Source organism: Momordica charantia, assembly GCF_013281855.1.
Source record: "Momordica charantia cultivar OHB3-1 chromosome 8 unlocalized genomic scaffold, Mcharantia_2.0 BLBB01000008.1, whole genome shotgun sequence".
Classification (NCBI taxonomy): domain Eukaryota; kingdom Viridiplantae; phylum Streptophyta; class Magnoliopsida; order Cucurbitales; family Cucurbitaceae; genus Momordica; species Momordica charantia.
The window spans coordinates 738,203-766,131 of record NW_028275166.1 but is presented as its reverse complement, the minus strand read 5'-3'; the positions used below and the strand labels follow the sequence as shown (position 1 = coordinate 766,131).

Below are 27,929 nucleotides of genomic sequence, written 5' to 3'. Positions count from 1 at the left end.
TCGGCAAGTTAGCTCGGACTAGAACTGACTGGCTCGTCGGAGTGCTAACTTTGTTTTGCAGGTCTCAAGAACTGTTCAAGGAAGGTGCGGACCATTGGCCATAGCTCGTCCTGAGCATACCGATCTAAATCGTATCCGAGCTCAATCAATTTCGGGCTCAAACATCTAGCGCCGTCTGTGGGAATTCGACATATCTAGAAGTCAGCCTCACCTTTTGCAATCTGAGCCAATGGCCCAAACCTGCTCCCAGCAGTCACGATCTCAACTTTCGCCCATCCGCTCTCCGATGAGGGATGCGGTCACTTCCCGAGCCCATCCACGCCTCACGTATTCTTAGGTGGCAGGAACTCCCGTCGTCAGACAGCGACCCCACGCGGGGGCGGTCAAGGAGAATGGAGGTCGGCCTGCCACATCCGATCCAGTAGCGGTCCGGGATTTCCACCACGCCCCAGACCAGTTCCCGCCATTGCAACCTCAGAGAAACGGGTTGCCACCCCGCGCACCCCGCCTCCGCAGTTGGGGAAACACAGGTGCACGCTCCAGGGCAAGTGCTGATGCGGGCGTGGACCCCGTCTAGGTAGCCGACGTGATCGCCGAGCTCAGGGAAGTCAAAGCAAGGCTTGAGGCGGTCGAGAGAGGCAGCGAGGTGTCCGGCTCTTCCGTCTCCAGGGATCCCATTCGAGGAAAGGGACCGATGCATCCTACCCAAAGAACGGAGTATCAGTTCCGACCCCCCAGGGAGGCCCGAGCTGGAGCACCCTAGCGAAAGCCACAACGAGTGAGGACAGGCGGTGCCCTAGAAGCACAGATTCATGACCACCCTCGGCAGGACGATCGGGTCGAGGGCCGGCGCCCGAGGATCCGACCAATTCGGACCCCCTTGGCATCTTTCGATAACTCCAACGCCCATCCAGGCCGAGGTGCCGAGACGCCGAGGCGACGAGTAGTGGCTCCCGAAGATCGGGAGTATTTGGTTGACGATGAGGAGGAAAGCCCAGTGGTCGACGTTCAAGAGAGGTCCTCCCACGCTGACCATTCGTTCCGGTCTGAGGTGGACCTCCTCCGGGATCAGTTTCAAAGGGAGATAGAAGATCTCAAGCGACAGTGCAGGCCTGTGGATCCGCATCGCGTGGCCGAGCGAGAGGAACCGCCTTTCTCCCAAGCGATCCTGGATGCGCCTATCCCACCGAGGTTCAAGGCTCCAGTCATGAATTCCTACGATGGATCTGGAGATCCGATCTCGTATGTAGAGGTGTTCGAGGGGAAGATGCCGAGCATTTCAAATAGCCTTGGAAGGCTCGGCAAGATTGTGGTACCGACAGTTGAAGCCCCGGTCCATCGACAGTTACCAACAGCTGAGGAGGTTGTTCATCAACCAGTTCTACGCTCGGCAGTTGTTGAAATTGCCACCATCTCACCTCGGAACGGTAAAGCAACGGGACAGCGAGTCCCTGACAGAGTACATCGCTCGATTCATGGACGAGCATGTCAAAGTGGTAAGTTGCACCGATGACATCGCCATGATGTACTTCACCACGGGCTTGAACGACAGGAACCTAACGATAGAGTTCGGAAGCCAACCACCGGCCTCCCTGAACGAGATGCTCGCTAAAGCTCGACAGTACATCGACGGCTTGGAGTTGTGGAAAGCCAATGGAGCTCGGCGGAGCGACCGTGGTAAAGATCGGGACCAAAAGTCCCCTCCTCTCAAGAAGCAGCGCAACGACAGCTGGAGCTCGTCTCGACGGGCCGACGACCGTAAGAGTAGAGGTCGTCGGAACGAGAAAGCCCCTTCAGACCGTCGGGGCCTCGACGCGACGTAAATAATCGTCCCGACAAACTTCCCCTTGAGGCAGATTTTCTACAAGTCCGAAATGTCGGGTCGCCTGATGAAGTGGGCACTAGAGCTCAGTGAGCACGACATCGCCTTCGAGCCAAGAACGACGTTGAAAGGTCAGGCAGCCGCAGACTTTGTTGTCGAGCTGACCCCACCTAGGCCGGGGAACGATGTCCGCGACCAGTGGACACTCTATGTGGATGGTTCGTCCAATGAGAAAGGTTGTGGGGCAGGTATGTTGCTCCTCGGCCCTGGCGGTCTTCGGTTTGAGTACGCACTCTGATTTGGTTTCCGAGCTTCCAACAACGAAGCCGAGTATGAGGCACTGATCAATGGACTAAAGGTCGCCAGAGGGATGGGCGTGAGGCGACTTTTGATTCTCAGCGACTCCCAGCTGATTGTCAATCAGGTTACCGAGGAATACCAAGTAAAGGAAGCTCGTATGGAGAGGTATCTGGCCGAAACCCGAGGGCTCCTCACCCAGTTTGAGGACTATGTGATTCGACAGGTGCCGAGGTCTGAAAACTCCAACGCCGACGCACTGGCTCGCCTCGCCTCGGTATACGATACCGATCTACCAAGAACGGTTCCAGTTGAAATACTTCCTAAGTCGTCCATCGACCAACCTGAGGTGATGGAGATCGAGTCAGCTCAGCCTACATGGATGGACCCAATTAAAGGCTTCCTGGTCAGTGGCTCAGTCCCCGCCGATCCGAGCTAGGCCAGGAAGCTCCGACGCCAAGCTGCTCACTACCTGATGCAAGAAAGCAAACTCTTCAAGAGGGGATATTCCCTACCATTACTGCGGTGTCTCGCTCCAGAAGAGGCCAGGTATGTCATGCGCGAGATTCATGAAGGGGTTTGCGGAAGCCATGAAGGAGCTCGGTCCATGGCCGCGAAGGTCGTCCGCCAGGGCTACTACTGGCCGACGATTGAGCGCGACACCAAGGAGTTCGCCAAAACATGTGACAAATGTCAACGCTTCGCGAGCATTTTGAGACAACCCCCGGAGATGCTGACGCCGATCTCAAGCCCTTGGCCCTTCGCTCAGTGGGGGATAGATCTGATCGGCCCACTACCGATGGGGAAGGGGCAGTTGAAGTTCGCCATAGTAGCTGCAGATTACTTCACCAAATGGGTGGAGGCAGAACCTCTGGCGTCTATTACCGAGGTGAAGGTCGTCAACTTTGTATGGAAGAGTATAATATGTCGGTTCGGTACACCGAACGCGATCATTACTGACAATGGAAAGCAGTTTGACGGTGCCCGATTTAATCAATTCTGTCAACAGCTCGGCATACGTCACCTCAGCTCATCGCCTGCCCATCCGCAGTCTAATGGGCAAGTTGAAGCCGTCAACAAGATCATCAAACGTGGTCTGAAGACGAGGCTAGAATCTCTGAAAGGTCGGTGGGCAGAAGAGTTACCAGGAGTATTGTGGTCCTATCGAACTACACCCCGCCGATCTACCGGTGAGACGCCATACGGCCTAGCCTTCGGTTCGGAGGCTGTTGTCCCGGCGGAGGTCGGCATGCCAACACCCCGAGTGGAGAATTTCGACGAGCAAGCCAACAGTGAAGCCCTGCTCGTGAATCTTGACCTCCTCGAGGAGAAAAGATCTCACTCCCAGCTCCGGCTAGCAGAATATCAGAACCGTATGGCTCGATACTACAACGCTAGGGTAAAAGTCAGAATGTTCAAGCCTGGCGACCTCGTCCTCAGGAAGGTAATGCAGCACGTCGGAGCACTCGAGCCGAACTGGGAAGGTCCGTACAGAGTCCTAAAAATACTCCGACCTGGAGCGTATCTGCTGTCCGACCTCAACGGGAGACAACTCCCCCACCCATGGAACACCGAGCATTTGCGAGTTTATCATCAATGAGATGTGTGTAATCCGACGTGTAATATCTGATTCATTAATGAAAGCCGATCTCCAATGACTTGTGCAAAATTTGACTTTATCCGTTAGTGTCGCCTACTACTACCAAGCTACGTCAAATGGGGGCCAAGGAAGACTACGTGGTATGACCTATGCTAAATTGTTCGGCTTATGTAAGCAAGAAATTATGAAGACTTGAGAAACTCAAATAACGAGGCCAAACTAAAATTGAAGCTTAATTAAATTTCTCAAAGTTTAGGGACCTCGAAGAGAACAACTCGAGTTTGGGCGAAGTTTGTTTTCATTGAATTTAAAGTTTGATGAAGAGCCGAGGTATTGTTAAAGTTTAATTAAATTTAACAAGTATAAGGACATCGGAATGAATTACTCGGATCTAAGCGAAACAACGTCATTTCATTTAAGCAAAAATTTAAAGGAGAGCCGAGGTATATATGCCTCGGCTCAGTACAGATTTGATTAAAAAGAGAGAGGGGAAAAGCGAGAAGCAATAGAAGGCCGAAGCGATCTACCCCTGAGGAGGATCGGCAGGCTCACCGGGCCCAGCTTCAGCACCAGCAGCCTCCGCCTCTTTGCTCGCCTCAGCAGGACGGTCCACCCAGATGGACTCGTACTCTTGCTCGACAGCGGCGATGGCATCCTCCGAGCAAGCGAGGTCGAGCCTGTTGACGGTGTAGTAGAAGCCCTTGTCTGCCATGTCGCGAGCTAGGCCGTCGAACTCGGGGAATTCTTTGATTCTCTTCTCCAAGTAGGCCCAGCTCGCCAAGTTCTGTTGAGCCTCATTCCAGCCCTTCTCTGCGGTCTCGGCTCGGCCCCGGGCATTCATGAGGTCGGTACGTGCTTGGGCCATCAAGGCTCTCGACCTATCAGCCTCGGCCTCTTTCTCAGCTCGCGCCTTTTCAACCTCGGCCTGGAGCTCAGAGATTCTCCGCTCATGGGAGGTGTTCGTCTCCTCCTCCTTCAAGTCCCGTCCGCCGAGCTCCAAGCTCATCATCGAAGCCGAGAGGCAAGCGTGATAGTGCAGCTGCAAAAGTTCGAGGTTAGATCGGGAAAGAGAAAGAAAAAGGAGCGAAGAGTAGGCACGAGCTTACCTCCGTAGCAAGAGCTATGGTCTTTCTCACCGCCTCTGCAGCGTCCTCGGGCGCCTGAATGACTCGTTCCGCCAGGTGAGAGCTCGAGGACCTCACTTTCGTCGCGGCCTCGTGAATACTGAGGCGGGAGAAAGCGAGCTTGAAAGGGAGTGGGAGCTCAGCGCCATGACCCCGACCATGTAGCGACCCCTCCTCTAAGTCGACCACGATGGGGGGAGGCGGAGATCGGGAGTTAACCTCCTCGGAGGGAAGCGTATCCCTCGCTCGCTTCTTCCTCACTAGGGGGGTGGACAATCCCTCACCCCCAGCGACAGTCTGTAGGGGCTGAGCTTGGAGGGCCTGGAGCTTCGCCAAGTTGGCCAGCCCTGGAGCCGGGACATCGGCGCTGCTCGTGCGGTGACGAACTTGGGAGGGCGCTGGCGGAGTGGACGAGGCCGAAGCTCGCTGTCGCTTGGTGCTGTTGAGCGCGAGGAATTTAGAGGCCATCCCTTCAGAAAAGACGAGATTAGTTGGGGGGTTCCTAGTGAATGAGCTAAGGTGCCGAGAAGAAGTTACCTTCAGGAGCTTTCCTCTTTTGCGAGATGCGCTGACGAGGTTTGGGAAGTTTTTTGAGCTCGTCTGGATGGTCGTGAAGACTGAGACCGCAAGAGAAGAGGTGGGAGTTGGAAACTAGCGCTTCACCCCACAGCGCGTACTTCAATCTCCGACCTTGGGCTCGCCTGATGATCTCCCAAGACTTGTTGCTGATCCTCGGAACGGGGGACGACAGAGCTACAAAACAGAACCACGTCAGAAACGAAGGCGTGAAAGTTGAGACAAAAACAAACCGACCCCAGCTCGCACCTAAGACACTCACCTACGTCTTCGAACTCGACTGGGACTTGGCAGGTCGGCTCACCCCCTCCGTCCCTCATAAGCCACTCGCCAGAGACGAGGAACCAACACTCCTTCCAGTTCTTGTTGGAGGAGGGGTTCCTAATCAGCTGACCTATGTTCCGCCGAGCTGAGAAGTAATACCGACCCTCTCCCTCGTTGGAGGCTTTGACGGTGTGGGTTGCTAAGAGCTGGTCCACCGTGAGTCTGTCCTCATCTTCGTCTCGGAGGACCCACCACAGGACGTAGGTCGCGAGCACGGTAGACCATCCATTAGGGGAGAGCTGAGCTGGGGCGAGGTTGACTGCGCTAAGGAACCTTTGTATAAAAGGGTGGAGTGGAAGTCTGACCCCCCTGTGGAACATCTGGGGGTAGAAACTGACGAAGCCCGGAGGAGGGTCGTCGAGGTGTTCCCCGATGTAAGGCACCCTAAGCTCTATGGAGTTGGGGATCGAGTAAGTTTTGCGGAGCTCAGCCAACTTACCTACCAAGCAAGATGAAGGAGGAAGTTCAACTACAGAACCGAGGTCAGGGTTTCCTGAGGTCGAGGCTATATTGGGGTTTGCCGAGCTATCCTCGACGCAAGGGTTCCTTAAGGTAGAAGCTAAGGTCGGATCTCCTAAAACGTCATCTGAGTTAGAGGAACTAGACGACCCAGACAACGAATCCCTAGACGAGCTACTCATCGCCAGACCTGACTAGGAAAACTTAAAAGAACTATCTAAAGAAAGAGGGAGAGAGTACCTGACTTGGAAACGGCCGAGGTACACAAAAACTCAAAAGTGAAAAGTAAAAAGTGAAAAGTGAAAGACTTTCCCGTTTTATAGGACAGCCCGGAGGCATGAGAGCCGTTCGATCAAGGAAGGATCCACGGACAAGATTCGCCCACGCCAGGCTATCCCCGTGACGACGCTTGGGTTCCCGAAGCAGAAGCTAGGGCTGACGACATCCATGACGTCACACATGCACGCGCGGATTCGACCTGTCTCCAGTTAGCTTGGAGGACTTCGCCAAGCCGACCTCCGCCCCGCCGAAGTGGGGGCCAATGTTGGGGGCAAATCCTGGCCTGCCACGTGTCATGATCGCAAAGGTGAGTTGGTTAAACACGCGAGCGAAATGGAGAAAGCAGCTCCAAAATACACAGGTCGACAGTCAGGGTAGGATCTCTAGTGCCGAGCCGATCTAATAGAGAGTCCGTAACAATGTCTCTTCCGTACCCGACAACACGCCGTGATTTTAGGGTGTGTCAGAATCCCTGTCGGGCCCAGTTTCTATAAATAGAAACCCTAGCCTTAAATGCAAGGTACGCAATCCTAAGTAGACTCGGCAAGTTAGCTCGGACTAGAACTGACTGGTTCGTCGAAGTGCTAACTTTGTTTTGCAGGTCTCAAGAACTGTTCAAGGAAGGTGTGGACCATTGGCCATAACTCGTCCTGAGCATACCGATCTAAATCGTATCCGAGCTCAATCAATTTCGGGCTCAAACATATTATATTAATTAATTTCTATAGATTTAAAATAACTAGTTTAACAAATAGCTAAATATCTCAAAAAATAAATAACTCAAAATAATAATTAAGTCAGTAAAAAATAGATCTTTTTTTTTTAACATGTTAGCATTCGTTATATAAATGCTTCATTTGAAACCATTTTTCTTTTCCGAGAAGAACATTAAAACTATGGGATAAGTCACCACTAGACTACATGGAGATTCAATTTACATAAACAAAGTGTTTAAGATTTTATACTTTTGTCTTAAAATTGGTCTGTGTAGGACGAATTCCTCTAAAATTTTACTAATTTGTCCTATTAAATATATATTTAATAAACAATTGAGAAAAATTCAAATATGGAAAAATATTTAATTTAGGGATTTTTCAACTTCAAATTTTTTTTGTCTCTGAAAAATCACATCTTCCTCCCTCTTTCTCTCTCTTTCATTGGATGAAACTCTAATCTCGCTCTTACTTTCCCACCAAAACTTGTCGTCTCCTTCCTCCCTCCTCCGGTGAGAATAAGGAGTGGCACAACACCTACGAATTGGACGAAATCTTTGATCACTACCTCCACAGTGATAAGTTATAATCTAATATAAATAGGTATATGCATTATATTCATTAGATCCCTAATAATAGTTGATTTCAAAAGTACATAGTATATACGTTATAACCTATAATAAGTATGTAATATACACCATCAACATAAAATGAAACTAATGAAAAAAACAAGAACATAATTGATTGGCATAATAAAAAACATATATATAGATAGATAAACTAAAATTAAAATATTATACATATAACAAATTATTATATATATTTAATAATAATACATGCTATTCAAGTTATAACTTAGTATAAAGAGGCATAGAAATGAAAGCCGCGAGAACCAGTTCTCTTGAAAACAAATTCTTTGGAAGCATTGAAGGCTTCAATCAAAATCTTACTGAAATGGTTTGGTCTGTTGATGAAATTCGTAGCAGAAGAGAGGATTTGCAACTGATTTCAGTCAACCACATAAGACGTGATGGAAATTGTGTTGCCCATGGTATTGCCCATCAAGCTATGAAGGAAAATTTGGTTTGTAATCTTTAATTCTAAAAAAAAAAAAAAAATTAAACACAATATCTTCATCATACCACTAATAATACTTGATTTCAAAAATACAGATAGCATATCTGTTATAACTTATAATAAGTATGTATATACAATATTAACATAAAATGAAATTAATGAAAAAAAATATGGACAGAATTGATTGTCAATAATAAGAAATATATAAACTATATCTTAAAAATAAAATATTCAGTTGGTTTATATATATAAAAATAAAAATAAAAATATATAAACCACAATCTGATCGATTTCGGTTGGTTTATATTGCAGTTCGGCCGGTGTCAGTTTGAGAATTTTAAAACTAATCGGTCGGTTGATGGTTCAAAAATAAGAAACCGGACCGACCGACTTTCCTATCTTCTCTCCATCCATCATAATCCACGGCTGGATGTGATTTTGTTTCATCCCAGTGTAATTATTCATTCAAGGTGGTTTAATAAAAACCAACGGTTGCACATGGTTTTCTTGAAACCACCCATATTTTTTTATTGTTGTTTGTCTCTGTCCAACATTTTCTGTATATTTCTTTTTTTTCTAATAGACCGGTTTTATTTCTCCCTAAATTAATATTTTTCCTAACTTTTTTATCTCGAAAATTTCATGTTTTATAACTTTTCTGTCTCTCTATAATCTATTTTTTCTTCTAAAAATTATATTTTATTTTCCCGTTCAATTTTCTTTCACTGTAACTTTTATTTATCTTTGTTTTTATTTATTTTATATAAAAATTATATTTTAAATCTTGTTGTTATCTGTTTCCACCATAATTTTTTTCTTTCTTTGTAATTTCTTTTTTTTTCTTTAATATATCTGTTTATGCAAGGATATGCACAACAGTGTATTTCAGATTGCAGCTCGAACTCGGCCTCCAGACCGATCTGAATACTTGGGCGGACCTGCACAAAAAGGTGAGCACTCCGACGATCAAGTCAGTATAGGTCGAATTCCCAGTTTAGTTCGAGGTCAGAAAATCATCGTACCTGATCGTGGAGTGAGGTCCTCTACTTATGGGTGGTAGTCCTGCTAATCTCCCGACGGTTACACCCGGTAATCTCGGGACCGTCGGTTACACCCGGTAATCTCGGGACCGTCGGTTACACCCGGTAATCTCGGGACCGACGGTTACACCCGATAATCACGCCGCTGACAGTAGCTCACATCGGCCCCCACCGAGCTTCCCGGTAGATCGGACCTCGGCCAGGTTCACCTCGGCCCTCATACTTAGCATCTGTCAACGCTAGTGGTGGTGATCTCGGCGGTCCGAGCTGGGCATGACTCATGAGTCATCTTGGAGCACCAATAGGGGTCCTCCACGTGTCCAGGGTATTCTCTTCCCCAAACAATATCTTTTCCTCTCGACTTTATTTTTTTCTCCAAAATTTTTCTCTTTTTGTCTTTAACTTTTCTCAACCTATTTTTTTCCTAGATGTTTTTATATATCTCTCTAAAATTTATCTTCCAAAAGTTTATTTACATATATATTTTACTGTTTCTACAGGGGAAGACAAAGATTTCTGTAGGTCCCAAAAATAGAAAATGCATGTCCCCGTCCCCGCTCTCGATTCCATTTTTTAAATAATTAAAAAAAATTATAAAACTGATAATTTTTCTCGAGAACATCTTTCGGACCCAAGAACGAGGTGGAGACGGAGACTAAAAATTTTCATGAGCCCGATAATGGGGGAGAGCATCTTCACTCACACCCACATCATCTCTACTCCACATAAAATTTTTTCCCTCTAATATGTATTTTCAATGTTTTAACTTTTTAAAAACTAAAAACTAAAAATGGTTACCAAACATGTTTTGGTTTTTTGTTTTTTAAAAACAATAAACAAAAAATAGTTATCAAACATATATGGTTTTTGTTTTTTAAAAACGGAAAATCAAAAACCAAAAACTAAAATGGTTATCAAACAGGCCCTAAGTAATCCTCTCTCGGGAGCACACTTACCCAATAACCAATAAATTTCATTTTAAACTTAATTTTTGTATTAAAAAATCTTTTTAATCTTAAATTAAAATTACAACTAATCATTAGTAGGAAAACACATTACACAAATAAGTGTTATTAAAAACGTTAATTTATTATATCAATGAATTTCTACGATTTAAAATAATTATTTTAATAAATAATTAAATATCTCAAAAAATAAATAACTCGAAATAATAATTAAGTTAGTAAAAGAACAAAAAATATATATATATATGTATTTTTTTTTTTCAACGCGCGTTGTCGTGGTACTGAACTCGTTCTATGAATGCTTCATCTGAAACTTTTTTTTTTCTTCCGATAAAAACGTTAAAACTATTTTCCCTCAAAAAGAAAAAAAAAACATTAAAAATATTGCAAACATGTGAAACACGTTGTATTCTTACACTGCTCAAAATTTCAATGAATATTAATAAAGTAATATATGTTTGACGTACTTTATTGCAAATTAATAAAATAACATAATAAATTATAATTGGAATATAATATGACGCACCACTTTATCTTATTTGAATATATAATGTATCAGAAAAAATATTCTTTTCCCTCAAAACTTCATAAGTGTATCAAATTTAGGAATTTTTTTTTTAATAATGCTAATTCTGAAGCTTATTCCCACATATATGCCACATCCCAAATTATTGTTAGAATCACAGGAGAAATGAGATGAAAAGATAGTTGTTGTGCTGTGAGCAATTTCGGCATGACCACGATATTAAATCATGTGTACGCCGTTGCTTTCCAAGGTTAACACAATACCCAATTCGAACATGTTGACGCAGTGGCCGAAGGTTTGGGTGTCAGGCTCAAGATCCAGATCCAAATCATATTCTGTCAACGACTATTTGTAAGAATAATGGACACAGTGGGCATCTTTTCAAATTATTAAATAAAACCAATCTTTCCCGCATGTGAAGTTAATTCAGTTATGATTGAAAAAGGACTATTATCTTTTGCACTTTCAGAAAAGTCAGTGCATAGTTCGCCAGCTTCCTTTTTTTTCCTTTCCTTTTCCGGCTTTCATCCAAATCTGAAAAGTGAATTTTTTTGGAATAGGAAAAAAGGCGCCAACAAAGAGGACGAGGGCTAATCCACCGATACACTCCCAAACTTGTAAACAATAAAAGAATCATTAGTAGTATAAGTAAACAAAGAGAGAGTTAAATTGTAAAATAACGAATTACATAATTATTTTCCTGCTAAATTTGGAAGAATTGTTTTGGGTATGTGTTCAAATTGTTCTCTAGAATTGCCATTGGTGGCTTTTTTTTTATAGTACAATATGGGACTATTTAAACCATCCTTGAAAAGAACGTTAATTATTTGTTAAAAAAAAACAAATTATCCATAATAACAAACTAAAAAAGGAGATAAAAAATAACCTTAAAAAATTTAGCTTACCAAGTGGCTAATGAGTAAAGCTTTTTATATATTCTTTTTCTTCTTTGTATTTTATTATTTATTATTTTTTTGCAAAGTAAAAAATATATTATAAATGGTAGGAGGGCATGCATCCTTATTAACCCCTACAAAATGCTAGTGTATGATTTAGGTCTTAGTTCTGCGTGTGATTTCACCTTTGATTTCACCAAACATACCAAGAACGATATTGTAATTTACTTATATTTTATGGATCTTTCTCTCCTCTATTCAACATGAACTATGTTTGCCTTTTCAACAATTGAACATATAGATAAACCATTCTCCAAGTTATCAAATACATTGCATATCGACCCTTTTGCTCTCCAAAGCTGGAGAATTGGCTTTGTCATCAGCTCTAGAACCTGAACCCGGGCTTCACTCTACTATATCCTTATCGTGAGCAAATGAAGGAACCAAAAAAATCAAATATAACAGGAAGTAGTAGAGACTTGCCTTGACGATCGTGGCAACGACAACGAAAGTGCAAATAGATGGTGATCACAGCAACTGTTTTGTGCCACCATAAGTTTCATCATCCAGCTGATTGCCCCAAAGTATTTGGTTCTGATGAAGTGAACACAAATAAATAGAATCGTAAATCAACCTCTAACTCATAATGAACAACCTGGATTCAATTGATGAACAATAGAACAAGTAGTAGAAGAAGAAAGGGCAGATACAACTTCATGAACATGAAGATTCTTGCAGTCCTAATTCTGGCCATACTCAGACAATTTTGATTCCAAAGCCATCCCAGACGTGTGAATGCCAGTTAATATACACAAAGGAATTAATAATGAACATACAGAATAAAGAGATCATACAGATCAAACAATCCTCCAGCAAATAACATAGCTCATTATTGGTGATGATACTCAGGGTTAAATGCAAGTGCCTCTCGATAGATCAGCTCTTTCATCTGGTCCTCCGTAAGTGCGTGCTGCTCAAAATCAAAGCTGAAGGGCGTCATGCACACGGGCTCATCACTAATGTCATGTAATGAAGTCAAATAAGGATGAGCTAGAGCATCTTCAACTGCAAAAACGTAGGTAGATGTTAATAAAATCCACAAATAAGATTGACTATTTAAGTTCTTCGACTCCTTACAACACAAAAGTACACAGGTCCGGTTCAAGTAAGGTCATAATAAGAATGATTCAAAGAATCAAATATTGGCATATCTACCACAATCCAGAGAAAGGTCACAGTCTACATGATGTTTTAATGTTTGAATATAGAAAGATAAATCTTGCATGTAAAGTTGGCTCATTTTGAAAACAGTGAGATGCATTTAATATTTGCCAACCGATCAGGCAACAAAAAAGAAACCCGCATACACTAAAATGTTCCAAGAAAAAGAATGAACTAACAGAAAAATGGCCGTCTACATAGTTCAGAAGTCGGACAATTGAAACACCTGAATGAGGAAATCAACTAGTACGTGTAGAAACAGGTTTGGGTTTGGCCTGTATCCTAATTAGGATTTGCATCTAATTGAGGAGATGGATAAATTAGCAATGCCCTATTTGACTTCAGGATATACATACAGCATCTGGATTTTGTGAGACCTTTTTACTTAAAAGACGATAAAGTCCCGGTTGATTTGATCTCGATGGTTTTTTTTAGGGAAAAGAAACTCCTCTATTTTTATCAAATTTTATAAAGCCATTTTGCAGGAATGTAACAAGATTGCTATGCAAACAATTGCAACAGTAAATCTCACCGGTAATTCTCCGTCCTGGATCGAATGTTAGCATCTTCTCCACCAGATCAATGGCTGCAGGATGGACATGTGGAAACTTTTCAGTGAATGACTGCCGTTGGTATATAGGAAGTTGCCGTATATATCTTTTAGCATTCTCGTTCAAGAAACCAAGATCAGCCTCTGATGGAGTGCCAATCAGCTGCATGATAGAATGGAGCAGACTAAAACAGTAAACATGTGAATAACAACAAGAATAAGAATTGTTTGTGAAGTACGGATATGTTTCATGTTAGTTGCTTCTGGGGGTATTTTACGTCTGAAACTATTCAGATGCACATACATATATCATATATGCATAATGAGGGTGAATATCAGCCACTTTTAATTTGATTTCTGTAACATGGACCAAAACAAAACCAAAGAGTCAGAACTGAACAGAACCTCTTCAGATTCAGTGTGGTCTGGTTCTGTTATGTACAAAATAAGTTTAGTTTTGGTTAGTTCAGCTCAGAAAAACTTTTAAATACACTCAAACAAAGCACATGGACGTTCTCTCTTTTCTATTTATATATTTCAATTTAATTAAAATGAACTTTATCAAACAACGGTGACAGATTATTTGCAACCATCAAACTTAGATGATTGCTTTTAAGAACCCAACCATAAAGAGTATCAAGAGTGACTATGAAATTACCTCCAAAAGCAAGCGTAACTGATGCACATGATCTCGACCAGGAAACAAGGGCTTCCGATCCATCAGTTCCATAAAAATACAACCAACAGACCAGACATCAATAGCTGCTGTGTAATCAGATGAGTTAAGTAATAGCTCTGGTGCACGGTACCATCTTGTAACCACATATTCTGTCATAAAGTCAGTTTCTGAAGTAACACGAGCAAGTCCAAAATCACATATTTTCAGGTCACAGTTGGCATTTAATAGCAGATTGGAGGGCTTCAAATCTCTGTGCAAAACATTTGCTGAATGTATGTACTTCAATCCACGAAGAATCTGGTACAGGAAGTACTGCATGATACATAAAGATAGTAATTATTTTGACGTACAGGATGTTCAACATGGTCGAACACTACTTTATTAGCATGGTTGGATTTGGTACGAAGGCAAAAAAAGCTACCTGCATTTTTTACACCAAGTTGTTTCTCACAATCCTCAAATTTTAAAATCTTGTTGTCTATCTAAAGCATCTAAACAGAATTCTTTTCACAATCAAAAGATTGACCAAGATCCAATACTTAGAACCATTAGAAGACAAAGAATTCAAGAATCTGAATTAAATCTAAGTCCTCTTCTTCCTCTCTCTCATAAAGAAATCTTGTAAAGTTTAGGTTTCAACATGTTCTTGGCATTCCACATAGACTGAATGGAAGGCTATTTCCCGTCAACAAGTTTGAACAATCTAGGATAAGCATTTAAAAAGGACACTCAAATCAAACTTCTTTCCAGAGTTTCACCAAACACTCACTTCCCGTTGAAAGCCTGGTTGTTTTCCAGCTTATTAGGAGGTAAAATACACCCTCTAAAGCCTGGTTGTTATGGCAGCCATACACTATTTGAAAAACATGACCTTTTCCGGAGTTCTAGTGCTCTCTGCCACCCTGTTTTCAAGGATAAAGGAAGAATATAAACGAGACTCATTAGGTGAAAATAGCCCCAAGACATCCAGATTACACATCTTCCTACTATTTGTACCTCTCAGCCTATAGATCTTCAATTATTTGCATTAGAGTGCTCCATTCCCATAGCTCTTGATCCCTAACGGCTCTTCTAGAGTTGAAGCTTCTGCTAGGTCACAGTAGAAGAATATTTGAAAGAAATCTTCCAAATTTGTAATTTATTATTACCATTATGGTTGGCTTTGTAATTGATTATAATCTTCTTAGTCTAATCTAAACTTTGAATTTGAATACTCTCCAAGATTTACATTGCTTGTCAAAGTTTAATTTGAGCACCATCATAAAATATATCTGCCAGTGTTGAGATCAATTTCTTCAAGATCAACATCTGCCTAGCCACTAATTTATAAGTCCATCCTGATTAAAAGAACCAGTGCCAAGAGTTCCCAAGTCTCATTCTTTCACCCAAGATCAATGGAATAACACTTGGGCACATATTGAAAGAAGAACATCTGGTATCACAAGATTGTCACCAATTAATTTTGATCATAAATACCCGACCTAAATTTTCACTGAAATAGCTGATTAGAAGAAAGGAAGAATAAATGGCCACTTGCACCATAGAGATTTATTTAGATAAGTAAAAAGATGAGCAAAATAGGGCCTTGAACACAAAACAAAGACCCAAAGCCACCGAGGGGAAAACAGAAAAACAGGAAAGATTGTAAGAAGATACATGAGAAGAAAGATTATGGGAAGGTAAAGGAGAACGAGGTGTCCACCTAAAACCTTTGAGGCTATGATCAAGGGAGGGAAAAAAAACTCCCCAGATAGTAAAGAACAAAAAATGTAGGGACTTTCACCCAAGTACAAACTATCGACATAATGCAGTCTTTTCAACAGACCTCTAACCATCTTTGTGATAATCTCATCTGAAACAGGACCTATACCACCCTACCAGGGGTAGTCCATTTTGATGTTTTAAAGCTAGCCCAAGATTTTTACGAAGCACGGCATCAACATTGAACCAACAAAAAAGATTATCCGACATCAATCTTAGCCAACTAACTTACTTTAAAATGCTTCAGAAGATTTACTAAAATTAGTTGGAAGAACGTATAAGTTCCAAATGATCCAGAGGGCTGATATCGGAATGAATTTTAAAATGCAAAAGTAATCAATCAACAAGTACATGTACAGAATGTAACCTGACAATGCTCCTCTGATAATGCTTGGTTTGAACGAATTATTTGATGAAGGTCAGTATCCATTAGCTCATATGCTATATAAACATCATTAAACGTTGCCCTTTGAGGCGGAGGTATGATATCCCTAATTGCAACAACCTGAATCACCATCATCAACAATACAAGTTAACCAACATCTCAAAGACACTATAACTGCATCTCATTGGGGGCAATAGCATAATCAAACTAAAAACCACATGGAATTCCCTTAGACTAAAACATCATCTATATGGGTACAATAATTCAATTCAAAGGTACATAACTTTCACAAAATTATTGTGATAGTACAGAAACTACCACCTTATATATATATATATATATATATATATATATATAGAGAGAGAGAGAGAGAGAGAGAGAGAGAGAGAGAGAGAGAGAGAGTTGAGTGAAAAATAGAACAAAACAAAATCCAACGTAATAAACCTAGAGTACATTTTAAACATTTAAGAAATTATAATACAATGATTCAAGATCAGAGTAATATCATTCCATAATTAAGTACTTCCAAAATATGTCATGACATCCAAATTAAACCAATTGGTTCTTCTTTTGCCAACATGAGCATAGCTCAACCGTTATGACATTTTGTTCCTTTTTAAAGGTTAAAAATATATTGATGGCGTAGGACGTACGATTGCAAATTTCAGCTTTTTCATGTAATTTTAGAGTAATTGAGTTCACTAAAAGGGATCATTATATAGTAGGTTATATCTTAATTCTTATAAAAATATTTGCCCTAGTCTACACCCTAGTTTTATAGACAGGATAGCAACTGCTAAATGCAGGAGCAATTAATGCATTATAACTTCTTTTTTTTTTGTAATTTTTGGAATTTCAATATATCTGCGTATTAGATTTCCTACATATTAGATCATGTTAAGTAATTAGTTTCATTATTTGACAAATTGCTTAAGTAACCTTTGTGCTAGAAGTTTAAAAGCCTCTTGTATTATTTGTTTTTAAATCATAAATCCTTTAGAAAGGTCCACAGTTTCCCCTCAAATAAAGTTTCCATTAATACAACCAAGCTAACATGACACATTAAAAATCTAGGATAAGTTTCAAAAACTACTCTCCCACTTTAACTCACGATAAAACATTACCCAACCACATTAAATTTGTTAGTATTAACCAAAAAAGTTGGATCTAAATGTAATAGTGTATAATTGTTTAAAATACAATATTTTATGATCTCAATAAGATAATGTATAGATGATATTCGTAAGTAGACTGAACAGCATAGATGTAATTTGCAATTTATCCTTCATAATTTTACATTTCCTATGAATTCAATCGTGTTTATGAATTCAAGCAAAAGAAATATTGTACGAGGATAGGAAATATCATCCAATTGTATTCTTTTAAGTGCATAAGGTTTGTGATCTTTATCTCAATAACTATTGCCTTGGATGAAAATCTGAACAGAATTTGTAACAGAATCGAACATCCAATGAGTTTGTTGAGTAGAGTATTCCTCTCTTTTCACTATTTACCCTTTCATTCAATTCCTTTTTATACTCTTAAGGAGTCCTGTATCGCATCAGCCAGTTACTTTTCTAGTTTTCTTTATAAGAAACAAATTCATTAACAACATGAAAATGAACAAAAGGAAGGGGAAAAGCCTCCTGGTTCTGGCTATACAAATGCTCGCCTACTGGAGACAATAGAGGAAAGAGGAAAAAATTAAAAAGAAAAAGGTTTGCAACTAGTGCTCCGAGTGGAAGCTACAAAAAACACTTTCAGTCAAGGACAGTCTTTTTTGTTGGATCTTTTTAGTTTTACACTCCCCTAAGAAAATTGATGATGAAGGCTACAAAGAATTTTTGAAGATAAGGATAGAGACTTGGAGAATTTAGCTAGATTGTTGGCTTCTATTGGTGTATCCTTTCTAGATCTTTTTATAACGAGAGTTCCTCTTTGATTTTAGCCAATTGGAGTCCCTGTCTGATAAGCCCCTTCAGCACTTCAGATGGATAGCTTACATCTACTCTTTTTGTAATTTCTTCTCTTGATATTACTAGATTTCTTAAATTATAAATAAAAACAAATAAATATTTTTCTAAAAAACAATTACAAACCTCCTATTCCTCTCTAACCGTGTTTTCCGAAAAGATTACTCATATTGCATTAGGCCAAAGAACCTAGCCCTCTTTTTAAGCTTAAAACCATAGGTCCATATAATCACCTTTGGGCTCTAGGAAAAAATTTATAATGCTCGCCTGGAGAGGGAATTGGAAGTCAAAGATGGTGGGAAGACACCTCATTTGGTCACCGTCACCCCTTTCCCATGTCAACAACTTTAAATATGGAGATATAGATCCATTTTTAAAGTCAAAGGTGTTGAATCTTGAAATTTTGGAATATAGGACACTTTCATGTTCTGCTTTAATCTTCTCTGACTTGTGTATATAGGAACAAACCACTTCCCCAGCAATCTAGGATATAAGTTGCAAACTTGTTCGAAGGACCTTTATGTATGGAGATATAAATCCATTTTTAAAGTCAAAGGTGTTGAATCTTGAAATTTTGGAATATAGGACACTTTCATGCCCTGCTTTAATCTTCTCTGACTTGTGTATATAGGAACAGACAACTTCCCCGTGTTCTTAGTAAGCTAGGATATAAGTTGCAAACTTGTTCGAGGGACCTTTATGTATCTATGTTCTTGATAGAACACCAAAGCATGCACCTATATCGGAAAGGGGAAAAGACATCAAGGAGAGTTGGATAGATGGCTGGAATAAGAGTGTACGCAGTCACAATCACAATGAGTGTCTGTAATAAAAGGGGGGAAAGGCTAGTGAGGAATGAGTAGTTTTTTAAGTCGTCGTCAAGATTGCAGACTCTCGAATTTCCCTTTAATAAAGGAAGGAGTTTCACCTTTCCTCTGTCCTATTCCGTAAGTCTCTTACTACCTGTTTTATTTCCTATATCTCTTACATCTTCATTATCCTTAATGAAGATCTTGTTTCCCATTAAGAGAGAGACAGAGAGAGATAAAACATTCCTTCATGCAATGATATAGTACTGTCATGCTACAATGTAAGTTTATAGAAAACCAGTGAGGATTTAGAATGAAAAGGCTTGTCACACAGTGACTTATATATTAGTAAGACTGTAAGAGTTCTGATTTCCATTTCAGACTTAGGGACAGCATTATGTATTCGTTTTCTTGTATATGAATCGTTGATTGTGATACAAGAGTGAGGACTTAAAGCAAGAAAAATCATTCTGCCAATCGCCTCAATATCGTACAGGAATTCTACTCTATGTATGTTCCAAGGTTATTGCTTCATCGGGGACTCCTCAAGGATAGTTCTTTTTACATATGCACCAGAGGAAGGAGGAAACTGGAAGGGATACCAGCTTTCGAGCAATTAAGAGAAATAAGAATGCATTTTACCAATTAGCCAATAACTATAACTAATGAATGTGATTAAAAAAAAAATTAAAAATTTAAGCGTAAACGTCCAGAAAAATTACGTATCTTCCAGGTTTCGAGATAAAGGATGAAAAAGAAGGCATAGAAAATCCTTGAGCTCGATAAACTGTTAAAAGGCAATAAAATGTAAAGGAAACAACACTCCATATAAATCTATTAACCACTCACTGACGTTTTCATGATCCATATGCCGGAGAAGCTTGATCTCACGAAGAGTTCTCTTGGCATCGATCTTGTTGTCGAACGCATTCGCAATCTTCTTGATCGCAACGTGCTCGTTTGTCTCGGAGTTCAGAGCGGAACTGATCAATCAAAGCGCAGTCCCAAAATCAAAAACAGCGGCAAAAAATAGAGAGAAGACTCTTGAAGAAAACATAAGGACTAGGGTATGGTACAGACCAGACGATGCCGTAAGCGCCTTTGCCAATAGGCATGATGGGAGGCTTGTACTTGGCCGTAACTTCGAAGATGTTGCCAAAGATGTTGTACTGAATGAATCTCCCTCCGTGGCTTAAAGTCGCCGGAATATTTTCCATCCCCATCGGCGGCGGCTGGTGCTGGTGCGCCGCGGGGTCGTGCTGCTGCGGCGGAACAGACGCCGCCTCCGACATGACGGTGTCGTCCGGCTGAGCAGCTCCTCCGTCGTCCATTAAAATTGGGCTCGGATGCCGATTGGCTTTTTTTACTGCTGAATTTGAAAATTTAAAGCCCTAATGTCTGATTTTGGTCAATTTGATGGATCTGATCTGTCTGTCCCTACTCTTTCTCTTCCATTATCATTAAAAAAAAAAAAAAAAAGTTTCCGCAGCCCTTCTTCCTCTTCCCCTTTTCGTTGTATTCTTGCATTTTATCCACAACATTTCCCAACGACAGGGATGAAAATACAACAAACAAATTAGTTAATTCATTACTTGCATTCAATTTTCTTTTCCTTTTCTATATAGATTCCATTTTGGTATTAATTTATCTTACTCTTTTTTCGTTTTTTTACTGTAAGTTTAATACGGTCTTGTCAATACTTTTAGTTGATTTATTGTGACATTATTTTAATATTTTTTTAGGGATGGAGATTTGAATCGAGGATATGTATCATAACTAGTTGAATTATTGTGTGTTTGTGAGTGTTTGTCATTGTCAAAATCACTTTTTTTCCATTATAATGTTTGGCAAATTAAAATTTTGATTTTATGAAAGCTTAAAAGTACTTTAAATTGATTTTTAAATGTCTTCGGTAATTTTGAAAAATTAATTATACATAAATATCTTTTTCTAAAATCATTCGTCCTATCATCACTCTCAAACACACATAATCATTTAAAAAAAATTATTCAGTTTTTAAATAGTTAAAATATGAATAAAATTTATATATAGTACCAATATGCATGTTTGTTACATTATTTAGATGACTTATCTAATGATTAAAATACGTTCGCTTAGGTACTCAAAAGAAATATATACTTTTACTTTGTTTCAAATATATACACACATGTACATACATAACATATATATTTTTTACTTTGAGTATTTACATATAAAAGTTGATGGTATTGATCATCTTATTTTTAATATATTTAGTTTCACCAATGAAAAATATACATATTTTCTCAAAAGAGGAAAGATATACATATTTGTTCTGAATGATTTCTGTGATGGCCTAATGGGAATGTTTCATGACAATGGGTGTGAGAATAGAAAAACAAACAAAACAAATATTCGCCACTGTTAACCATTAATCTACATGTTTAAGAGCAATATAGTATATCATAACACCAATAGACATAGGTGGGACAAAGTAAGACCGAGTGGGACCTAAGTAAGTCAAAATATTTAATATGAAAATATAGGTGACTAATTGTCACGTCTATGTAAATGTTGGAGAAAATATACATAACCAAACTATTTCACTTATTGAAACTCGACCACATTTTAAACTTTGACATACTTTGGTGCATATGACAAACATTGCATCGGTCTGTCTATTACATCTTACACTGCAACACTTCCTTTCATCGAAGTGACGTGCACGGAACCAATTAACTCATTGATAGTCCAAAATCACACAACTAGAAGTCTATGTTGTATTTAATTTTATTAAAAACATTTTATTTTTTGGTAATCTATAAAATATATATATATATATTATATTATGATTCACTCCATTTATTTTTTAAATAATATTTTAAAAAACAATATTGATCCCTTAAACTCCTGCATTAATGAGTCCCAAAAAAAAACCTTACAAGGTCAACCAGAGGTTATGCACCAATAAATAGACATCTCAAGGTCATCGATTAAGTATTTATTGAACACCAACATTTAAAACTCCAAAAATATCAAACACGACATTAATTCTTAAATCAACGACTTTAATATTATTATCTATTCCAAACCAATGAATGCTAGTATAGTGTCAAATGAATACAATAAATAAAATCCCATTAATAAAAGTAATCAGGCTCTAAACCATTATTCAGCTTATTTAAAATAAATAACCAATCTTAAAATCATGAATAAACAAAAATCAAAACCATGTTTGTCCCAAACTTTACCTCCATAGTCTTTGCCCAAAGAACACTCATGTGCTAATAGGGCAACCATTCTGATAGAACAAAAATAAAAAGTAATAATAAACATAGGTTACTGGTTAGGAAATTATAACCTCGACCAAAAGTTAAGGACCGAATCCCCGTCTACCCAACTAAACAAAAAATACTCTACCATGTAAATGAAGGCAGTATATAAGAGGGGCAAGCATTATATTTTGAAGCTAGAGCTATGATAGAAGATAAATCAGCCATTTCTCCATAATCACCAAGTCCGAGTTCAGTTGTGTGGATGCCACCGGTTACGAAAACCGATTGGATTCCCGCTGCATTTGCACCCTTGATGTCGTGGTGGAGAGAATCGCCAACAGCAAGTGAATCAGATGCATCGACACCAGCCATGGACATTGCTGATTGGTAGATGATCTAGTACCATAGGGAAAAAAGTTTTATTGGCTGAAACAAACTCAGAAGATAGTAGTGATAAGCAATTGAAGTTCGCATACAATCAATTTAACCAACTGACTAATGAGAATTTTCATATCTACAAGGCCAAATCCTTGGGCAATCAAGCACAGAGGACGCCATGCTAATTTATTAAATACTTGTTGGAAGAAAATTAATAAAATGCTTCACTTAAAAAGTACTTTTTATCTATTTCTAAAACCCAACTACTCTCGAGTATCGCTTTAAAAACATTAAAAAAAATTGATGGGTTAAACTTTCACTCACTCTTTAAAATAACCCAATACTACCAGTTCTTTAAAAAATACTGTAGTCCTTCGTAATAACTTTAAAAGGCATGTCAAACACAGACTAGAAATGCAAAAAGCTAATTTGATCACATGAGATGGTAATAAGCAAATGCAAAGGCTGCTACTTTTTCAAAAGTAACCTTAAAGATGGTCGTCCAAAATGGTGAGCAGATTAATAACTTGCTACTTTCCCTCGAGGTTGGTGTTGGAAACTAAGCAGGAACTTGCAAGCAAAGTCTAAGACATCTTAGATAGAAACTTGCACTTAAAACAGAATATCAAAATAAAACAGGAATGGAAAAACGTGACAGACTGCAGATCATACAACGAATATAAAAAGAAAATGATGTATGATTCTCGACCAGACAGCTCTACACATACTCTTCCCAATACTATGATTCCTTTCATCTACATTGTTTTGACATAGATCACCATCAAATCAAAGACCTAGATAGAAGACTAAAAGTCAAGTAAATCGTTCTTAGATGGAAGGTGAAGGCAAGTAAGTTGGTTCTATTTGCATCTAGTACCAAGCACATTGTGCATTAACATGAAAAATCGGTGCAAGGTTAAAAGATTAACAGCAATCACCTTATCAGGTTTGCCCATCCATTTCACTTCACCACCAAGCTTTTCATATTTAGATGCAAGAGTACCTGCAGCCACCATCAATTCATTTGATATACAAGGTCAATTAAATAATAAAAGACTTAAGTTTCAGAATTGTAGACTACGTTAGCATCCCAAATCTCACAGTACTTGCACCATTCTATATCACCTGACATACAAGTTAGAAGGAAAAGATCAAGAGAGGGATTAGGCTTATCGTACAGTTTCCTCTTGGAAAGTATTTGCACAAACATATGGCACAATTAGGTAATACATTTGTTCCATGATAATGGGAGTTGGAGCTTTGCTCCCGTCGCAGAGAATTAGGCAATACATTAATATTATTAAAATGCTGCAAAAGAGAGAAATTAATGGTATCTAGGTAAAAGCATTAACTTTGCATACTTTGGATGATAAAAGCTTGCTCGAGATTTCCCTCGCTGAGATAAGTTAGTTTTATTTGAGAAATTAGAATTCAATAAAGAAAAAACCATTAAAAAGGATTTAAGTTTTTGATGTTGAAAGAACATTTGATATGAATCTATTAGCATGCATGTTCAAGTATTTTCAATTGCTATGTAATTACGAACAACCCAGAAAGTCAAGAATTACTATATTAAAGGCTTGTAATTTCCCTTCTGACAAGGGGCATTTAGAAAGTATTTCAGCCATTTCTTTGTATGGTATAAGAACTCTAATTCGGAGGAGTGTGATTCTTAAAGTCTTCCATACGTGACTTTTTAGAATTCTGATAAAAGTGATGCCAGTAGGTTTTCTCTTCCTAAGTTTGAGATCTATCCTTTCATCATCCTACAACTCAAATCACGTAAACATTCCTGTAAAAATTGCCCTACATAATACTAAGAGCCTGAGTTATCATATTCTTCCTACATCAAAAAAAATTTCTTACCAGGCATTACACGCAAATTTCTAGCCTCAACAGTCACATAGTCTGGGTTAGCTACCACCATCGGAATCTTTTTGGCCACACACTGCTCCAATATTTTCTCAAGTTCCTCAAGTGTCATTGGAAGTGAATCACCAGAAGGCTGCCCCAAAGCTTCAGTACCATGGGCCAATAAGAACTCGGCTTCTTCAACCTTATCCACAACTCTTAAGCCCAGACCCTACAAACAGGAAAAACCCAGAGTTCACTAAAAGTTTTCCCTTCACATCTTCATTTCTCCGCCATCAAAGTTTTCACAATTTCCTGTAACTCTACATTTTAGTCCCTTGAAAGTTGAAAATAAGGGAATAAAAAAATAGCTCATAGCCGGCAGGTGTCTCGCTACTAATTCTCAGTTCACTTTGCCTATAGGAAAAGGAATTGTGAAAGGCGGGCTCTAAGATCCTTAACCAGTGATATTATAATTTATAACAGCTGAGAAAGAGTTCAATTGACAATTATCCTTTCCTACGAGTCTAAGACTGTACTTCTCAAGTTTATTCATTGGGGAGGGGGGTACCAGCAGACATATGATCAGTGGGTTGACTGTAGAAAAAGGAACTCCAAGTCATTAATCAGAAGCGCCAAAACATTCACAGATCTGACTAAACCTCAAGTGATATAGCTCCACGGGAACTCCAAGTCATGTGAATGCAAGTTCTACCAAGAGCAGCAAACCACGCATCATCCCTCCTTTTAATAGCAGAAACCATAAAATGAGTTCACTAAAATGGAAGACCTTCCACAAAATCAATATTGAAGAATAAACAAATATAATTGTAATAGATTCAAGTTCTTAAATAGAGGTAGCTGCTGCACTTAAAGTATGACTAACTATATCACCAACAATGATGAAAAAATGGAGGAATTATTAATTTTTTTATGCAAACAGTCTATAATAATCTATTGGTTATATCAGTTAGCTAAGCTAACTATAGTTAGTTGTAAATACTTGAATTAGTTAAACGTTGTATTAATTAGTTAGCTTAGTTAGTTGATCGTTTTCTGTATGTTCATATCAGAGAGGTGACCTCATCAATGGATGAGATGAATAATGTTGACTCATTTTCCTCTCATTACGAGTGTTATGGTCAAAGAGATGTATCATATGTTGCAGAAAACGATTACCAACCTTTGAAGGTACTGATGAGTGAGTTCTCCACTTGTAATGGCTCCAACAAATAGATTGGGGTCAAATCCAAGGCTCTTCAATTTTTCCATCGTCGTCGATGAGCGTCTTGAAGAATTACTTATAATGACCATCTTAGTGCCACATTCTGCCAACTTCTTCACTGTGTAATGTAATGACAAAGGAAGTAACGGGATTTTATTAATTTTATGTTGAAACTCTATTGTAATGAATCTAACCCAGTCGAGTAAAGCTAATGAATGGAAACGCACACGCTACAACAGCTCCGGGATAAGGCTGTTTCCCGTCGTGCAGAACTCCGAATTGATCCAAAAACCAAGCCTGCACAGCCACGAGCATTCATCACGATCTCACGAGACAGAATTTCAATGTAGCATTTCACGTCATGTAAAAGACGATGAATATGATTCAAAGAGGAATGGAGACTTCTCCACCTCGAATTTAATGAAAATCGATCGAGTTGCAATTAGAAGTGATTCAATTGAAAGGAACGTCGAAATTCAACATTTGATTCAGTAGTAAAAAGGAATGAACAAGTAAATAAAGTATAACGAATCAGAATCCAAGACGATCAAATCATGAGTAAGCAGTGAGCAAGCAGATTACCTTGTATCGACGCATCTCGGCTAGCTGTTGAAGTCCGTTCAAGCTCTGAAACAGGTGGGACTCGGAGGACATCACAGAACATCCAGGCGCCATTTCTCTACTCCGTTCAATCCGACGAGGTGAAGTTTGATGATCTGAATATTCCATTGTTGGTTTAAATTAATGGTCTCTGAAATTTCTTAAAGTTTTTCATTTTTTCCCTCAACATTTTTCTATAATTTAGGTGGTAGAAATTAGATCTGCGATTATCCCGTCCAAAATAGACGCCTTGATTATCCCGTCCAAAATAGACGTCTTAATCAATTCAACTGAGTGCTAACCTGGAACTAGAATTTGATTCCCAATCATACATGATTTTGAAAGTCGATTTGAAATAATTTAAGTCCCAAAATTTTACATTTCAAATAGTTCAGATTTATCAGGATTTAAAATTAAAAAAATATCTAATTTCAAATTTACCCTACATTCAATTATCGTTGAAGCAAAATAAAAATTTTTATACATTTAAAATTTCTCTTTAGTATTTTTTAAAACATTTTTATAAATTTTTTAAAAGTTTCCTTCTGAGAGTTTTTCTTCTATCAAAGTTTCCTTCTTGTGTAAGTTCACGAGAGTTTTTCTTCTATCAAAATATGTCAAAAAAAAAATTATATATATATATTAAGCAAGTAAGAGGTTGCATTAGAAGAAAAAGTAAACATATGAATTATTTTTGTTTCCATTTGAAATAATTCGACTTTAAGTTTTTTCAAGTATTTGTTTATAAGTTTTTTCATTTTTAATTTTATTGACAATGTTTAATTTAAAATCTTTATTTGATTTTAATATATGACTGAGATTACTATTCTATATTAAAATATTATATTATTAATATAATATTATCTTAAATTACAAGGATATAATAGCAAAATATTATACTTTTAATGATTTGAATTCCATTGGGTTCCAAACGCAATTAGAAATTTAAAATTATTTGAATTATTCAAAATCCTGAAATTTAAAATAATTTCTCACGAAACCATGACGGTTGATAATTTCTTCTGAACAGTATACTTTTAAAATATATATTCTAATAGATTCATTTTAAAAATATTACTATTTTATTTTTGTAAATAATATAAAACAAACACACCACCTCAAAACACAGCAAGAAAAATAGAAAAGAAAAAGTCAAGCCTTGTAAAAGTGGTGTTGTATTATCATCGTCCTCTATAACTATGTCAAAACACGAGTGATTATGTTAAAAGCATTATCCACAGAACAATTAAATTTTAATTCACCAAATTTGTAGGTTAATTATCTCAGTTCCAGTTTTATCATCTCACGTTGTAACTTCTAAATTTTGTTCTTTCTGATTGAACAAGTGCCACACTACCATAGAATCTAATATTATTTCCACTCGATGGGACCTTGCATCTAAAGCAATCGAGGGACTTTCCGTTACCACTGAGCTTCGACCAAATCGCTCCAACCATATGTAGATTAATTTGGACAAGGTAAGCATCACTTTGCCTTCGTTGTGAACAAAAAGGTCTACGAAAAAAAGTCCCCATCCTACTCTTT

At 38.9% G+C, this 27,929-nt stretch overlaps 3 protein-coding genes across 4 annotated transcripts; 1 reads left to right on the top strand and 2 right to left on the bottom strand.

Moving 5' to 3' along the window:
* The first annotated feature begins 1,874 nt into the window (after nucleotides 1–1,874).
* LOC148209361 (uncharacterized) lies at nucleotides 1,875–2,558 on the top strand. Its single transcript, XM_088127740.1, has 2 exons — nucleotides 1,875–2,070; nucleotides 2,134–2,558. Exons 1-2 carry the CDS (start codon nucleotides 1,875–1,877, stop codon nucleotides 2,556–2,558), a joined length of 621 nt encoding a protein of 206 aa, XP_087983866.1.
* Nucleotides 2,559–11,901: 9,343 nt separating this feature from the next.
* LOC111005029 (mitogen-activated protein kinase homolog MMK1) lies at nucleotides 11,902–20,565 on the bottom strand. 2 transcript variants are annotated; one of them, XM_088127348.1, is made up of 7 exons: nucleotides 20,157–20,565; nucleotides 19,930–20,059; nucleotides 16,277–16,414; nucleotides 14,128–14,460; nucleotides 13,452–13,632; nucleotides 12,553–12,763; nucleotides 11,902–12,292 (listed from the first exon to the last, which is right to left on the bottom strand). In XM_088127348.1, the coding sequence occupies exons 1-6, from the start codon at nucleotides 20,405–20,407 to the stop codon at nucleotides 12,588–12,590; spliced, it is 1,209 nt and encodes a 402-aa protein (XP_087983474.1). In that variant the 5' UTR covers nucleotides 20,408–20,565; the 3' UTR covers nucleotides 11,902–12,292; nucleotides 12,553–12,587. The 2 variants fall into 2 exon arrangements, with proteins under 2 accessions (XP_087983474.1, XP_022132067.1); XM_022276375.2 differs by lacking the exon at nucleotides 11,902–12,292 and having other exon boundaries at nucleotides 12,336–12,763; nucleotides 20,157–20,564.
* A 1,705-nt stretch (nucleotides 20,566–22,270) lies between these two features.
* On the bottom strand, nucleotides 22,271–26,567 carry LOC111005156 (Haloacid dehalogenase-like hydrolase (HAD) superfamily protein). Its single transcript, XM_022276566.2, has 7 exons — nucleotides 26,367–26,567; nucleotides 26,012–26,081; nucleotides 25,743–25,902; nucleotides 25,222–25,303; nucleotides 24,575–24,791; nucleotides 23,647–23,711; nucleotides 22,271–22,726 (listed from the first exon to the last, which is right to left on the bottom strand). The coding sequence occupies exons 1-7, from the start codon at nucleotides 26,511–26,513 to the stop codon at nucleotides 22,472–22,474; spliced, it is 996 nt and encodes a 331-aa protein (XP_022132258.1). The 5' UTR covers nucleotides 26,514–26,567; the 3' UTR covers nucleotides 22,271–22,471.
* Between the last annotated feature and the right edge of the window lie 1,362 nt (nucleotides 26,568–27,929).